Consider the following 16581-nt stretch of genomic DNA (forward strand, 5'->3'; position numbering starts at 1 on the left):
CCATCTTCTCTCTTGATCTTTACCTATCATTAGTCAATTTCTAACTTTTTTTTCTCAATAGTCAATTTCTAATTTGCGAGTTGATCGTAAAGGTTTCCATATTTCATCCTTTTTTTGACTCAGGGTTTCACATATTCGATACATTATGTGCTTTGTAGTATTGTAATAATTAGCCAATTTCAATTCCAATGATTTACTGTGTTTAGGACGTAATTAATTATTTAGATGTGATTTATTAGATGTATACATTATGTGCTTGTAGTATTGTAATAATTGGCCAATTCAATTTCAATGATATACTGTGTTTAGGACATAATTATTTATTTAATTGTGATTTATTAGATATATAGTTAAAATTCAACATTATTGTTAATGGACTGTTAAAAAATTGGTCTAGCAGGGTTGAATTTTTATCTTTTCTCAGTCAAGACCGTAAATTTTATTGGAAAGGATGAAGAATTTACCATGATAAAAAGTTCCCTAAAAAAAAGAGGAAAAAGGAGCGAAAGATCTTTGTTTATAGTCGTCTCAAAAGTCCAGAAAGCCATACTCCAATTGAACAAAATCATGACATAACAAGGTCAAACTAAGAAGAATTCAAACATGTATTCTTAATCTTTCTTCAAAGGATTACATAAATGGCATATGAACTACAAGGTTACATTTCCAAGAAATAATCTTATTGAAAGTATTTCAAATAATTTTTTTCCATTCGCTTGTTAAAAATATAGAGCACAACACGATATAGGTTATCCTACTTCTAGGTTCCGGGACAACGAGGCATGCCAGAGGCAGGGGGCGGAAGGATGCTTGTTGCAACGGCGGTTCCATTCTTCACAATGAAAACAGTGTCCATACCCCAGCTACTATGCCTTTCGAAATGACAGTGCATAAACCATACCCCTGCAAAAATATATACGTCATTCGTATCAATAACTCACTCTCTGACTTGCAAAAGGAGGAGGAAGAGTTCTCTTTCCTTCATTTAATTCAGAACTTACCAGGATTAGTTGCATTAAATCTGACGGCAACCCATCCTCTAGCAGGAACATGGACAGTGTTAATTAGTGGTGGATCAACCAAGTTGTAAGAGCTAGGATCGGTGACATTATTGAAATTTCCCGAGCCAGTCCCGACCCAATAGAAACTGAAACCGTGCAAATGCAATGGATGACTTCCGCCACCACCTAATTCGGTTGCTTGGAGAACAATCTCAACTGCTTCACCGTAATTTAGCACAACGGCCTTTGTCCCTAGACTAGCATTCGGATTAAAACCAGCCAATTCTCCAGTGAAGTTATAGAACTCGGGTGGCTGAAGGGGAAAGTCTTCCGTGAAAACACCACTGATACTCCTGTCATAAGAAAAATGATAATTATTAGCTTTAGTAATGAAATAGAAAAGATAGGAAGGCCACAATGGCAATAGCTCCAAACAACAAATTGTAATAATTAAATGTAATACACATGCTATCCATATACCTGTTGTAGTATGCTTGGAGAATGTCAATTTGTGGAAAATCAAAACTAACATTGTTCAAACTTGCAGCTGATCGAGTCTGTTGAAAATTACAATTATCGCAAGGTAAATTATTTGTGGCAATTGCAATGTAGACACGCCTATCGATATCCATCGGTACTTTCATTAGCGGATTTTGTGTGACGTTTGCATTTTTAATTCGTCTGGTGAAGTTAGCTGCAGCATCTAAATCAGTCATTGCGGGCAGCGTTATTAAGGAAGCATTCAATCCACCAACACTGTTTGTATATTGAAAAACACCCGTCGTGATATTATTGCGAGGTGGAAAAGCGCTATCAGAGAAAGGCCTAGTAGCCATGTAATACTGGCCTATGTTTTGGTTTGCAATGACCAAAACATCCATGGTTTGCCCCGGGCTTATCATTATATAGTCGTTTGTAAAAATTTGAACGTAGGAAGCATCTTGTGCAACGACCGTGAGGCTGTGGTTTGCGATGGCAAAGAATTTCTGTTCATTCATTGCAGCATTGATTATGCGGAGAAGGTATGTCTTCTGGTAATCAACTTGCATACGGAATAAAGTTTCTGCAGCAGGTCATGTGAATTGTGACTACGAGAAGGTCAATTTAGAAACAAAAATAACAGCAAGAAAGTTCAAATTAAGGAGTAACTTTTCCTGATTTGAGCGCTAGAAGAACTTCTATTAATGATTGGCATACGTACCATTGGCACATGCGTATGTGTCTCCTAAATGCCCATTGATAGCGTAAGCATCTGCTGATGCTACAGCCGTACCGTTTGAAGTTGCTTCATCAATAAGTTCTTTGTAGTCTCTATTATACCATGATTCTGTCAATAGAGTAAAAAAACAAGATTAATATTCTCATATAATCTAAATAAGACAAACGATGAGGAATGTTCTTATTCGTATAATTTCATGACCATTCATTTAGTCAATTATGAAAAAAACAAATTTGAAAAGATATAAATCCATACGAAGAATGATTGTTTGATCTGCATCAGGCGTAGGAAATGGATAAGTTTCATTCTCAGCAGGTAAAATGACAAAGGCACCATGGACGGAGCCACGAGTCCAATCACTGTGGGCATGCCACCATAAGGTTCCTATTTCATCAGACAGTATAACTTCATAAGTGAAGTTTGTTCCTGGTTCAATCGGGCACTGTGTTACGTATTCGGGGCCATCTGACCATGGATTTCTTGGTTGTTTCACACCGTGCCTATCAAAGTAATTTTCAATGAATCAATATTTAATGAAAGCAAGAAGTGAGAGAGAGAGAGCGATTGGTAATTACCAATGAATGGTAAGGCCATAGTTCCCTTGATTGTGGACATTAACATACACAGTGTCCTCTCTGTGAACCCGAATCTCCGGCCCAGGATAACTGTCATTTACGACCAACATCGACTTGGTGGTGTTACACAGGCTTGTAAAGTTCGTCTCTCGTACCTGCAACCAAAGACGCAAGCTAGATTAAATCTCAATCTTTCAATCACTGTTAATCTTCACTCTCAGGAGCTTTGCCATGATTCTTGGAGTCATATACTACTATTATTAGAAAAACCTGATCCATAATCAGTTAGAGTAAACAAGCACTTACAAAGAACTCATAGTAGTGGACGTCTGCCCTGCAAAGGAGCAGGGTACTTAGAAACAAAACCCCTAGCAACCACAAGACTAAATCTTGCTTCAATAAACCCATTACTGTTCTCTCAAACTTTTCTTTTTTTCTCTCTAATTATGTGTTCGTCAGGTCACCTCCTATTTTCTTCTGTGATCTTTGGGGTCAGAAATTTTGACAATTTATAGAAGAAAACTTGTGCTCCAAAGTTTCTTCTTGGAAGTCTAAGTTATTGACTGGGTCTAAGCTTATTGGAAGTCTAAGTTATTGAAAATTCCAAAGTGAATGCCTAACCTCAAACATGGCATTCAGTCAATAAATACGAATCACGTCTCCAGGCACCAGGCATCCATCGGATTGTACATAAAACCATGTAAAAGTCTGCCCATGTTAATATATTTTTCTGAAGTTTTCTTTATCTTAATTGTGCTTGTGGAAAAACGCTTGTCTTAAGGTTAATAAATAGGTTTCGGTGTCTCAAGTCAGGTTGTTCGTTGTGGTTCTGTTTTTTTTTTTTTTTTTTTTTTTTTTGGTCAAGCATTTATTTAAAATTTGTTAAGTCAAGTTGGGCATAGTTCATACAAAGGTCAATAATTTTGAATACATGATTTTTTTTGCTTATATGTTTACTCAGGGGTGGAGCTAGCCAAATTTTATTAGGAGGGCCAAACACAGTTAAATAAAAGTTAAAAATTTTAAAAAATTAATATGTTAAATTTAATCAATAATAAAAATATTGGTAATAGAAATATGAAACTAAATATAAAACTATAATTTGTAAAATATAAATAGTTAAAAACGATATATAAGAGTAATAATTTTTTCTTATATAATCAGAATTATTTAAATACTATATATTCAAGCAAATTTCATTTTAACTAAATATAAAATGTAAAGCATATAAAAACAATATGCTCAAGTTAATTTTCTCTTACATAATCAAGATTAATAAAAAAAATAATACGTTGATGAAATTTTAAGTAACAATATAATATTACAACTTATATTTGAGAACTATATAATAATTTATTAATTTTTAAAGATTAAAATCATGGACAATAAAATTTATGTAACTTAAAAATGAAGAACATGGTAAGTAGAAGGTAGCTACCACATATTACATAACAAAAAAGAAAGAAAAAGAACCTGGTTAATGGTTTGTAGAAATTTGGAAAAGAATATTTATAAAAACTTATAACATACGAATAAATAGAATAAAAATAAATAAATAAATAAATAATAATAATATAAATTAAAAAATTTAAAGTTGAGTGAGATAAGTGAAATTATTTTATTATTTTTTATTTATATTAATCATTAAATAAAATATTATTTTGAGGGAGTAAGTAATAAAATATATAAAAAAGTTTAAAAATTTTTATATGTTATGAAAAAATTTTTAAAAGTTTTGAGGGGGCCATGGTCCCCCCATCACATAAGGAGGCTCTACCCCTGTGTTTACTGAAAATATTAGATTTTGTCAATAGTAAAATTTGAACTTATATTATTTAATTTGATTTTTCTTTTATATAAAAACCGGCTTAGCATATTTGGTCTTGACAATAATCTGATTAAGTGGGCTAGATTTCAATATTACATGTAAACTTAAAAATATAAGCCTCAATCCAAAAATTTAAAACATTGTAATAAATAGAATTAAATATTCACTATATAAAGGAAAGGTTATAATATCTCATTTCCTTTCCACAACTACATTAAAGTCTCAGTTATTGAAAAGTTAGCTAAAAAAAGATGAAGAAGATTCTAATACATTGAATCCCAACAATAATGTGATTAGTATTATTTATGTCAATGAATCATGTATCAAAAGTCAAGCATATCTTTATATTCTAAATTCTTGTTATAATAAATCTTGAATTAGTATGAATTTATTATATATAAAATCTAACAAAAATTCTCAAAAAAGAAAAGGTATAATTGATATCTTTTACCCATTCAATCAATTTTGAATTCAATGTTACCAACTAGTTAACTAAAGCTTGTATTATCTGTATGGGAACCAAATTAAGGTTGGTTTGTTAAGACAGAAGCTTCCTTAAGCAACTGAAGAACAAGCATCAGAAAAAGTATTCAAGGAAAAGTAAAGGCGGAAAGTTTATCATTATCCCTTTGAATGTTACTACTTCAATCAGCCTGCCATGCACGACTATATTTGTCAACTTTTTCCCAGGTTAGTTATTGGAAAAACACATGATTGACATGTATCCATTTAATGCTTCTAGGAAAGCTCCCTAAGATACGCTTCTAGTAAGTTATATGATTTATACTAATAAAAATATAATCACATTAGTTAACAGTGATGAATATAATCATAGAATTAAATTAAATATAATCTATATCATGAACTTAATTGTACTTGTTATTGATATATTTTTTATTTTAAAAATATTTATATTTTTATTATATATCAATATTAGTGTTATCAAAAAATATATAAATGTTAATGTCAGCATATTCTTTTGATGATAACAACGTAATCCTAAAATTCAATCATCATTCAAAACATAACATTTGATAATAAAATTATTTCATTAACGAATTTTGATTCAATTTTTAGTAACAAATATCATAAATTATAATTTATATTTCTTATGTAGCTGTGTACAAGTATATTATATTTGAAACATAGCATCGAAGAGGCTAAGTTGAAAAAAAAAAACATAGCACTGAACAAACGTAGAATTTAAATTCATTCACAACATTTATAAATTAGTAATTAAAATTTATAAAATATTTTACTATTATTTTGCATAAATTATATTATTATTGATATAAAATTTTAATGTATTCATCATTTTCTTTTGGCAATGAAATTATCATTTAATCAATTACGTAACCATCTTGACTCTTCTTTTTCTTTTTCTTCCGTCTTTCCTTTCTTTCGTTTCCCTTTCCTTCCTATCTCTCTTTTTCCCTAGCAAAAAACATTGACACATGACAATCAATTGGCAGCTTAATTAATGAGCTGACAAGCAATTAGAAATTGTCTCCACTTGGGAACAACTTTAATTGTATGTGTACAGCACTACTACGTGTAAATGTAATAAAAGTGATGATATTATTTGTCATTGCATTAATTATAAATTAGGTAATATAATTCATTTTATTATTTTTTCTTTTATTATTTTTAAGTGAAAAAAAAAGAGCAAACAGTGCGTTTGGATAAAAATAACAATATGTTTGAAGTATTATAGGTAAAAACATGTATTTGTTTTAGATAATAAAATCAATAATTCTCCTTCTATAGAGATTAATTATATTAAAATCCATGTCATGCTTAATTACTTGTTCAATTTTAATCAATTATTGCCTTTCCAAAAACTCTAATCAATTAATTTTTTTTGTTTAAAATAATAATTCTATATATCAACAGTAGATTTACCCTCTCGCCGTAAGGCTAATAAGGGAGGTTGCTCAGCGCCACTGCTTATAGGTCACCAAAGACTATCTTCCCTACTTGATGTGGGATTTTTGGAAGCACTCTACCTGCTTTCTTCCTGAAGTGTTAGGCATGACATAACAATGTAGTTAATTAAAAAGAGAGAGAGAGAGAGAGTAGAGCGTTTTTTTAAAGGTAGGCATGATGGAGGAGTAGCAGCCATGGGTTTCAGTCAACAAGCACTAGGTATCGTGGGCAATCTAAGATAGCACGGTGGAGGAGATCTCTTTACACGGCCTTTGTTGATAATATGGTAATGTCATGGGCTAGCATCAAATCAGTGTTTGATCAGTTTGGCGTTGTGGTTGATGTGTTCGCACCAAGGTCCATTACAAGGAAAGGTAGGCATTTTGCTTTTGTGCGATATAGGTTTGCCAGAGAATAACATATGGAAATCCTTCATGGGGACGGAACGGTTGTTTCTGGCCATCGAATTTTCGTTAAGAAGGCTTTAAAAAGCGGGTTGCCTAGACATGATACACCACTAGGTAGAATAAAAAACCATTTTCCTTATCAAAATTCCTTTAGAGATGCAGTAGTGAATGGCCATCAACCTGGAAAGAAGGATACTCGAGCACAACCAAGGGTGATTAGAATGAAGCTAGGGCTATGGACAATGATAAGGAGATGAATGCTCGAGTGCAGTCAAGGAAGGTCAAGGACAAACCTAAGGCTGTGGATAAAGGTAAGGAAAAAAATGGTGCTTGTGTCTTCATACCTAAATTGAATGATGTATGGTTGAAAGAAAGTGCGTTGGGTTTTGTTTGGGAGGGTATGTGTGTAGAAAAAATTGAACAGACTTCGAGTGTTAGTTACCTTCTAAAATAAAGATGAAATGGACGTCCTTCTTGTGGATTATATGAATTCATTTCTAGAGTGGTGGAATAGTTTGGTGCCTTATGAAGCCAGTAACGATAAATTGGAATTTTTATGTTGGGTGAAGGTGGAAGAAATTTTGATTCATTTATGGCATGTCAATCTTTTTATGGCTTTAAGAGATTCATGGGGAAAATTCGTGAATATAGAGCAGGAAACTCTGAACATGAATCGATTCAGTTATGCAGTGATTTTGGTAAAGGGTAATAGCACACGGTAGATTCCAATGTATCGTAGAATTAAAGTTGGGAAGGATATAATCATGTTGAGAGCCACAATTTTGAGTGTTGTGACTGTTCTGCCAAATGACAACCAGCCACTAGCCACCAGTGTTCAGAGGGAAGAGGTTGTACATTTGGCCAGGCCTTGTTTAGTAACGTATATATCCAAGGTGGCAAATTTGAATTTTGAATTAAATGAACAATTAGGTAAGGAGAGTTTGTAGACAGTTAACCACTTAAAAAATTTAAATTAAGAGAAGGTTGAATTGAATTCAAATTTTATCCGGGTGGAAAAAATACTTTCTAGAATTTTAAAGGATTTGAATCAGATGGTGATTGCAGAATGGAATCAAACAATGCTAATAAGTTAGACAAAGGAAAGATGTTGGAGTTGTCTTGTCCTAAAATTGCTAAGAGAGAAGATACAGATTTGCATTGTGCTGGGTGTACATCTATCTCACTTAACAAGGCAAAAAAAAAAAACACCATAGCTCATGATGAGGTTAAGTGGTGCGGTTTGGATACTACAAAGAGTCCAAGTACTAATGGGAATCAGAATAATGGTGAGAAAAAATATAAAGGTGGGAACTAGATTTATGATGATGATAATGACATAAATCTGTTGTTAATATGTTCCCAAATAGATAGAATTTAAATGGTGAAACGGATAGGATTCACAATTGATTTTGGAAGTCCTATTGCAATAAAATGCTTAGAACTGAGGGAATTGAACTCTCCATTAACGTTATCCTCAATTGTAGTAGATAATAATTTTTTAAGGTCATTAAAAGAGGACTTTAGCCTTATAGTTCATACACCAAGGGATAGGCTTAATGTTAATTGCTCTCAAGAGGTCATGGACGTTTCTCATTTTATAAATAAAGATTGGAGCAGTCGGGTGTTTGACATAAGAGAAAGAGATGCAAAAGTAGAAATGAGGGAGGATATTGAAAAGGTCCAATTGAGTAAAAAGGTAAGGGTTGACTAAAAGGAAGCAAGAATTCTGAGAATAAACCTAAATTTTGGATGGTGGAAAGATATTACACAGCCACTCAAGATTGAGGGATGTTACGAGCAGTATGTTTGTAAAACCCGACCCTATAAATACATGTCATGACATACATGCACTAAGTAGCATGTTATTATGTTAGGAAAGCACCTAAAAAAAGACAAAACCCGATATCATACCTAACGGTACACTTGAGTTGATTTAACCTCGAACTAGTTCAAATAGGAATTGTATGATGAAATTTAATATTTTATAGTCCAGGAATGACTAAAAATGATTGTTCGGAGTTCGAGGGTTCATTTGGGGTAAAATTAGAAATTTTGATGTTCAATGGCAAAATCGTCATTTTGCCACCTAAGATAATAATTTGATCATGGAGTGAAATTTTTGACCAAGATTAACTATTTGGAGTATAATTTAATGATAGGAAGTGAAAAAGTTTAATTCTGGTATTTTTGGAATGTAAGGGCAAAATCGTAATTTTGCCACCTGCGGACAAAATTTGAGATTTTGAGAGAATTTAGATCAAATTTGACAAATTGGAGAATGGTATGAGTATAAGGGATGAAAAATATGTCTATGGGCAATTTTTCAATTTTTTGGGCAAAAATGTAATTTTTCACTTTTACAGGAGAAAAGTGTAAATTTCAAAAATTACTCCACTGAGACTTTGGATAAGTCTGAGAATTTTATCTAAGCTATGGATATGTGGGACAAGTGTATGGTGAAAATTTGGAAACAAATGGATGAAATTTTAAAAATGGGCCAATGGGAAAGTGACACATGGCATTTTTTTAATGATATAATATTTTTTTAATGAAAAGTCAGCCCATTTAAACCCCATTTTAAGTGCTGGCCGGCCATAAGGAAGAAGAAGAGAGGAAATAGAGAGGAAAGGAAGAAAAAAAAGAAAAACCAAAGAGAAACAAGAAAATTTAAAGGGGAATTCGCAGTTTTCGATCGTTTACGAGTCTAACGGTAAGATTTTTCGACTTTAGCTTAATTTCTACCTTTCCTAAACCTTTATTTCCATTTAGCATGCTTGAGGAGAGAGATCAAAAAGTGATATCAAGGGCTGGATGAAATTCTAGGGGAGAGATTTTGGAATTTTTAGATTTTGATTTTTAGTTAAATTGGTAGTTTTAGTTAGTTAAATGTGTATAGAAATTAAATTGGGCAAGAAAGCATGAAATTTTCACAATACCCACCCTTGGCTGAATCTGCAATGAAGTACAATGATGATGATCTGAAATTTATTCTAAGAGAAATGAAGAGAAAATGATGAAAAATGATTAAATGTGATAGAAAAATAAAGTAAAAAATTTACCGAGTTAATGTCTCATTTTTGGCTGAATTTTTCAAGGAAGTGAGTGAGCTGATTTTGTTGTTTTTAGAAGGTTATTGGCTGATATTTAATGGTTAGAAATGTTGGAGAGAGAATGGGATGATTTAGAGCTAAAATGGAGCGCGTTAGCAATTTATGGGCAAAGTGCCAAAAATAGGTTAATACCGCGTTTAAGCCGTTTTAAGCTATTGCATTTCATACCATGCATTAGTATAGGATTTAAGTTAATTATATAGTGATTTAGCATCAATGTGATGAATTGTGTAAATTTTTGTAATGTGTCTAGGAGGAGAGCCTTCCGGAAAAGGCAAAGAAGTCGTACCCGATAAGTAGTGATCGGGGCGCTTAGAAAGCTTTTACTTTGTACAAACGGTGAGTAAACTTATTATTATTGTAAATTATCTAGAGTTTTATTTTTAAATGCCTTTTATGTATTTTATGAAATGAAAACGAGATTAAAACGGGATTTTTGATGTTTTAGGAATAAATGTGACAAATAAAAATATATTGTATTGATTATGAAATTGAGTAATTTGAGGCTACAAATTGACTTGAAAAATATATATTTTCCTAAGAATGGCTTATGAGAAATGAGTATATGTGGCTATATTTTGTGAGTGCATTGGGAAATTTATGTAAGTTGTTTTTACTATGCAGGTTGGATAAATAAATAAAAGTCACGTTATACTGTCGAAATTTTATTAAAATTGGTGGGTTAGTCACTGCAGTGATGGGTTTCCGTGGACTGCCTATTAAAGGAGCACGGTAAATCCAGTTATATAGTTACTCCGGTTGTAGAGGCGAGGAGGGTAACTCCCGGGGTAGTATTAGAGCTCACTTCACGTCGAACCCCCACGTGAATGTGTAACTCGGCCAACGCCAAGGGATGGCTTGTTTTAAAAATAAAAATATGTTTCACGTGTGAATATTTTAACACCCATGGCGAACTCGGTTAGATGCCTCGACCAAGGTATTCCCGAGGATTAGTTTTGGCTTGAGCCTTGTTTTAATAAAAGACATAAGCCTTAACAACTGTTTTGGTAAATTACAAATATTTTATGGTTTAAGAAATAAATTGAAAACATTATGAAATTGGTTGAAATTTGTTGTTTAAACTTGCCTCCATTTTTCTCGCCTTTAGATATTTATGATAATGTCTGTTTACTCATTGGGATTGCAAAATCTCACCCAACTCTTTTCCACCCATTTTAGGTTCAGTATAGACTGTAGATAGCTGATCTCATAGAGGACTACCATTGGATCTGCATTTTTCAAACCGTAGGTTCACAGTCCTCTTTACTTTTGTTTATTCGGGGGCCCTCTTGTTATTGTAAATTAAATTAAATATTTTGGCTTACTGTATTTCAGTATGTATAAATTTATTTAGCTTTTACGCTATAAAAATTATTCACGTATAACTCTATAAATATTGTTTTATAAGAAAATAGAATATTTTCCTTAATATTTCTTTTATTTTCTTATTATATTCAAATAACTGTAATTTCGTTTTAAATGAAGATTTTAGACTTTTAAACTAATTTTGAATATAAATTATGTGTTTTGTACTTATATATTACGTTTTAGCCAGTTTCGAAATTTTTGAGAAAAAATGACCAAAATACCCTTGTGTGGCGAAAATTTTATTTTGATTGTTTTTTATCTAAAATAGTGTATATTCTCTAAAAACTCGATATTTAACAACGATTGCTCACAGAAAAAGAAAGAAACTGATATGTAAGCCTTACGGGGTTTCGGTTGGCATTCCGGATAATGAGTGTCAATCGGGACGTCGCGACGATTGTCATGGACTTGAGGGAGGTTCCGGGTCGTGACAATGTTGAATACAAAAAATCAGAATGTAGATTGTGATAATTTACATGATGAGTTTAAGGCCACACGGGCTGTTAAAGGGAAACTTGGGATAGAATTTAAAAATTCAAATGATGATGTTGTGGATACTATAATGAAATTGGAAGAAGAAGAGTGGCAATTTGGAAGTTCTTAAATGAACTTTGCTGGTTTGTGCATATTGCATTTTATAAATGTTATACTTACTTGGACTGTTAGAGGGATATACAAAGGCGAGGAGAAATGTGCAGTTAGGAGGGTGATCAATAAGGAAACCTCGAATATTGTATTTCTCCAGGAAACAAACTAGAAAAATTCAAGGAATAACTCTTTTGAGTCAGTTTGGAGAAAAGACAGGATTAAAGACTTAGTGTATTTCTCCAGAGAGATTGATGATGATTTGGCGAGAGGATTTCTTTAAGATGGAGGAGCATGATTTGAATAAAAATTATATCTTGTATTTCTTCAAAGGGATTGATGATGATTTGGCGAGAGGATTTCTTTAAGATGGAAGAGCATGTTTTGAATAAAAATTATATTTTAGCCATAAGCTTAATTAATGGGTAGCCTCATAAGTGTGGTTTTCTAAATATATATGCACCTAACGGCGAAACAAAAATATTTTTATTATGGGATTGATTGTTGCATATAATTCAATCTCATGATATTTGGTGGTGTTTGGGAGGAGATTTCAATGCAGGTATGAAGAGGAGAGGATTGGTAAGTGTGATGTCTCATAATCTGTCAGTGTTTTTAATAATTTAATACAAGATGCTTTTCTGGTTGATATGCTAATGATGGGGTTTCAATACACATGGTGTAGTAAAAGGGAGGAAACAACATTTTATAAGCTGGATAGATTTTTGTTGGATGCTAAATGGTTAGATTACTATGGAAATATAATCCAAAAATGTCTTCTGAGTTCAATATCTAATCATAATCCGGTGATGGTGGGTAGAAGCCATGATTGGAGAGCACAACTTTTTCGAACATTTAATTATTGGTTTGATGATCATTCCTTTCAAGCATTGATTGTAGAAACTTGGGAGAATGCTAAAGTAGGGAACCCTAGAAGTCCAAAACTTTTGTGGGGACCTAAAAACCTTAGACTTATTATTAAAGAATGGCATAAGTTAAAGTATGGTGGGATATCTTCTAAAATCGAGAAATTAGAAGCTGAGATTTTGGATTTAGAGGTTGATTGGAAGGGAGATGTGGCTGATTTGGGGAGAAGGGATAGTGTGATGGAAAAAAAGTCTAAACTGTGGCAATTATATCGAATAAAGGAATGCAGATGGAGACAATTATCTAGATCTAAATGGATTATGGAAAGGGATAAAAATACAAAGTATTTCTATTACATGAGCTGATGAGTCGGTGGTTGTATACATGTTTACGCATACCATAGAAATGTTAGAGAAAATATTATATGATTGCAATCAATGTTGAATGTTGAAATTGTTAATTGCTTCCAAATTGATTTTCAATGCAACGAGAAATTCTCTGTCTTGCCTGTCTTGCTTGGATATTTGCTGTAGTTTTCACTTTTTTCGACTTTGTTGTTGATCATAAATCCTTCACTCTAAGGGATTAAATAACCAAAGGTTGAATTAAAGGGCTTTACAAAAAATTAAGCTAAATTGCATTGTTTATAACATAAGTGCATCATGTTTTTTACAACTTTCGATATCGTTTGCTTGTTGCCTTCCTATGTTCACTCATTGGGTTTATACTCACTCTTTTAAACTTCATGTTTTTACAGTCGGAGGCAGTTGGGACCTAAATTGATGTCAAGCCCAGCTCTATAATATACTTGTCATGTCATTCATGTACTTGATAGCATGTTTGCATACTTTGATGCCTCGAAAAATCGTTAAAAGTCGGTATTGTACTTAGTGGTACAATTAAGTCGATTAAAGCCTCGAACTAGTCCAAATAGAGATTTGGGATGCATTTGAGAGTTATTGAACCTTAGAATGTCTTAAAATGGTGATTTGGAGTTCGAGGATTAATTTGGAATCCAATCAGGAATTTTCATAACGTAAGAGCAAAATGGTCATTTTGCCATTCGAGGGCAAAATTGGAATCTTGAAATAGATTTTTGACCAAGTTTGACTAGTTGGAACATAATTTGAATTTGAAAAGTGAAAAATTTCAATTTCGAGCATAAGGGTAAAACGATCATTTCACGTGTCCACTAGGACGTAATTGGAATTTTTAAAATTTTACACCACTATGACACTTGTCAAGCCCATGAATTTCACCTATTATCATTTTTATATCTTGGATAATTAAGGTATTATATGTGGTGGTAAGAGAATGCTTAATTGTTAAGTTTTAACCATGGACCAATCAAGTGACGACACGTGTCAAGTTTTTATTATTTTATAATTTCCTTTATAAACTCAACATAAACTTTCCCAATTCACTCTTCATTGCCATGGAAGCCAAAGAACAAAGGGAGAAAGAATAGAAAAACTCTAAGGAGGAAAAATTCAAGAGAAATTCATTGGATTTTCGAAAAATGAAGCGATCGGAGGTAAGATTTCACGATTTAGCTTATGATCTATCTTACCCATGCTTTCTTTTTCATTTTCTATGGTTGAAACTCAAGTTTTCATGATGGAAGCATGCTGGCCGAATCAAGGGGGGAAGGTTTTGAGGATGGTTTTTGCTAGATCTTATGTTATCTAGGCGTTTTTAGTTGTTTGTGATATTCGGTGTGAAAATCAAGCAAGAAAACAACATGTTCTGCATCAAACCCTAATTGGTTGAATTCTATTGGGAATATTTTGAAGATGAATTTTTTCATATTTCATGTTATCTAGCTCGTATTTGATGATTCGTGATGTTGGATATCGAAAACGGTTATCGAAAAGTATAGTTCTTTTAGTAAACGACTTGAACGATAATGAGAAAATTATAGTAAATGGACTTAGAATTGATTTCTAATGAGGTATACGGACTTATTGGAGTACCAAAAGTGCAATGAATCTATTTGGAGTTGAATTGGATGTTTTGGCTAATTAAACAGTGTATAGTGCGAGTTAGGTCCAATACCATTTCAGTCCAACAACAATTGAACCTACGTAAAACACCATCTTTAAGTGATTATTCGAACACTTCTCAGTCAATTTCATGCATTCATAAAGACCTTGAAATAGTTTTATAACAGTTTGGCACAAGTGTATTGAATTACTTGTTGTATGTTATGTATAGGTGGTGAGCCCTCTGGTAAGGGTAAGGATATAGTATCCGAGGACCAGGAGTAGGAGTACTCCCGTTATTGTGAGTAAACAGACGATCATCTTAACTATCTAAAGTTGTTTTTACTCGTTTTTATATTTTAAAGAATAATGAGTTTAAATGGTAAATTATTATGTTTTAAAATTGAAGTGTTGGTTAAACGAAATGAGATTTATAACTTGTTTTGAAATTGAATACTGGTTTTAGAAATTGAGTAAGTGGAGACTATATACTCGTGTTTGATATATGGTTTGAATTGATGGCTTATGACAATGTGATGGCATGAATGGCTAGATTTGTGTTTGTGTGGAATATATGAACTGTTTTGTTTTACCTTGATAGGCTAGGTAATATCACATTAGCCATGTCATGCTGCTGAAATTTTGTTGATTTGGTGGGGTAATTGATTAGCTTACTGCAATGGGTGGGTTTTCGTGGACCTACTTATTAGAGGGGCACGGTAAATCCCGTTATATTTTACCTTAGTATGAAAGGCACGGAAGGTATCTCCTAAGGTAGTTTAGACTTCACTTCATGCCGAACCACCACGTGAGGGTGAAACTCAGCCAACGCCAAGGAACGACTATGTTTTTAAACGTAAAAACATGTTTTATGTGTATATGTTAATTTAATAGCCTTGGCGGACTCGGTTGGATGCCCGGCACAAGGTGTCACTAACTACGAGTTTTGGCACAAGCCAAGTTTTAAGAGAGTCATAAGCCTTGTTGATTTTTTTATGAAATGTAACTGTTTCATATGGGTTGAAATGAGTTTTAATGTTATGAATCATATTATGATGAGATGTTTTAAATTGTCTCTATTTACTCGGCTTTAGATGTTATAGATTAACTTTGCTTACTCACTGGGTTTATAAAAACTCACCCCCTTCTTTTCACCCATTTCAGGTTCAAAACAGTCTGTAGACAGTCGATTTTGTCGAGGGTTTGCTTTTGGATTTGTACCTTTAGAAATCGTAGGTCTACAGTCCTGTTTATTTTTGTTTTTTGGGGCTCACATGTCATTGTAAAATATTTTTGTATGCCCTGGCACTGTGTGCTATTATGTATATGAATTTATTTTGTTACTACGCTACAGTTATTGTTTACGTAAAATTTTATAAATATTGTTTTATATGAAAATAGAATATTTTATCTAATATTTTTATTTAGTTCTATTAGTTTTAAAATCACTTTAAAAAGATGATTTAGACACCTAAATTTATTTTTTTTATATGAAATGTATATTTTTCATTTATATATTATATTTTTAGTAGGTTTCAAAATTTTTGAATAAAATGACCGAAATACCCTTGTGCAGTAGAAATTACTTTTTGATTGTCTTTGATTTGAAAATAGTCTATATTCCTTTAAAACATGATATTTAGTAACTGTTGCTCATAGAGGAGGCAAAAAACTGATGCTAAAGCCTTGCGAGGTTTCGATTGACATTTCGGG

General features: G+C 32.6%; 1 protein-coding gene across 1 annotated transcript; it reads right to left on the reverse strand.

The window, feature by feature from the left end:
* Window positions 1–587: 587 nt before the first annotated feature.
* Window positions 588–3258, reverse strand: LOC18612469 (putative laccase-9). The gene is made up of 7 exons (XM_018125349.2): window positions 3102–3258; window positions 2796–2950; window positions 2476–2720; window positions 2203–2328; window positions 1482–2064; window positions 1002–1354; window positions 588–903 (listed from the first exon to the last, which is right to left on the reverse strand). Exons 1-7 carry the CDS (start codon window positions 3201–3203, stop codon window positions 761–763), a joined length of 1707 nt encoding a protein of 568 aa, XP_017980838.2. The 5' UTR covers window positions 3204–3258; the 3' UTR covers window positions 588–760.
* Window positions 3259–16581: the final 13323 nt, after the last annotated feature.

The sequence above is a fragment of the Theobroma cacao genome, chromosome 8, assembly GCF_053813885.1.
Source record: "Theobroma cacao isolate CCN51 chromosome 8, ASM5381388v1, whole genome shotgun sequence".
Classification (NCBI taxonomy): domain Eukaryota; kingdom Viridiplantae; phylum Streptophyta; class Magnoliopsida; order Malvales; family Malvaceae; genus Theobroma; species Theobroma cacao.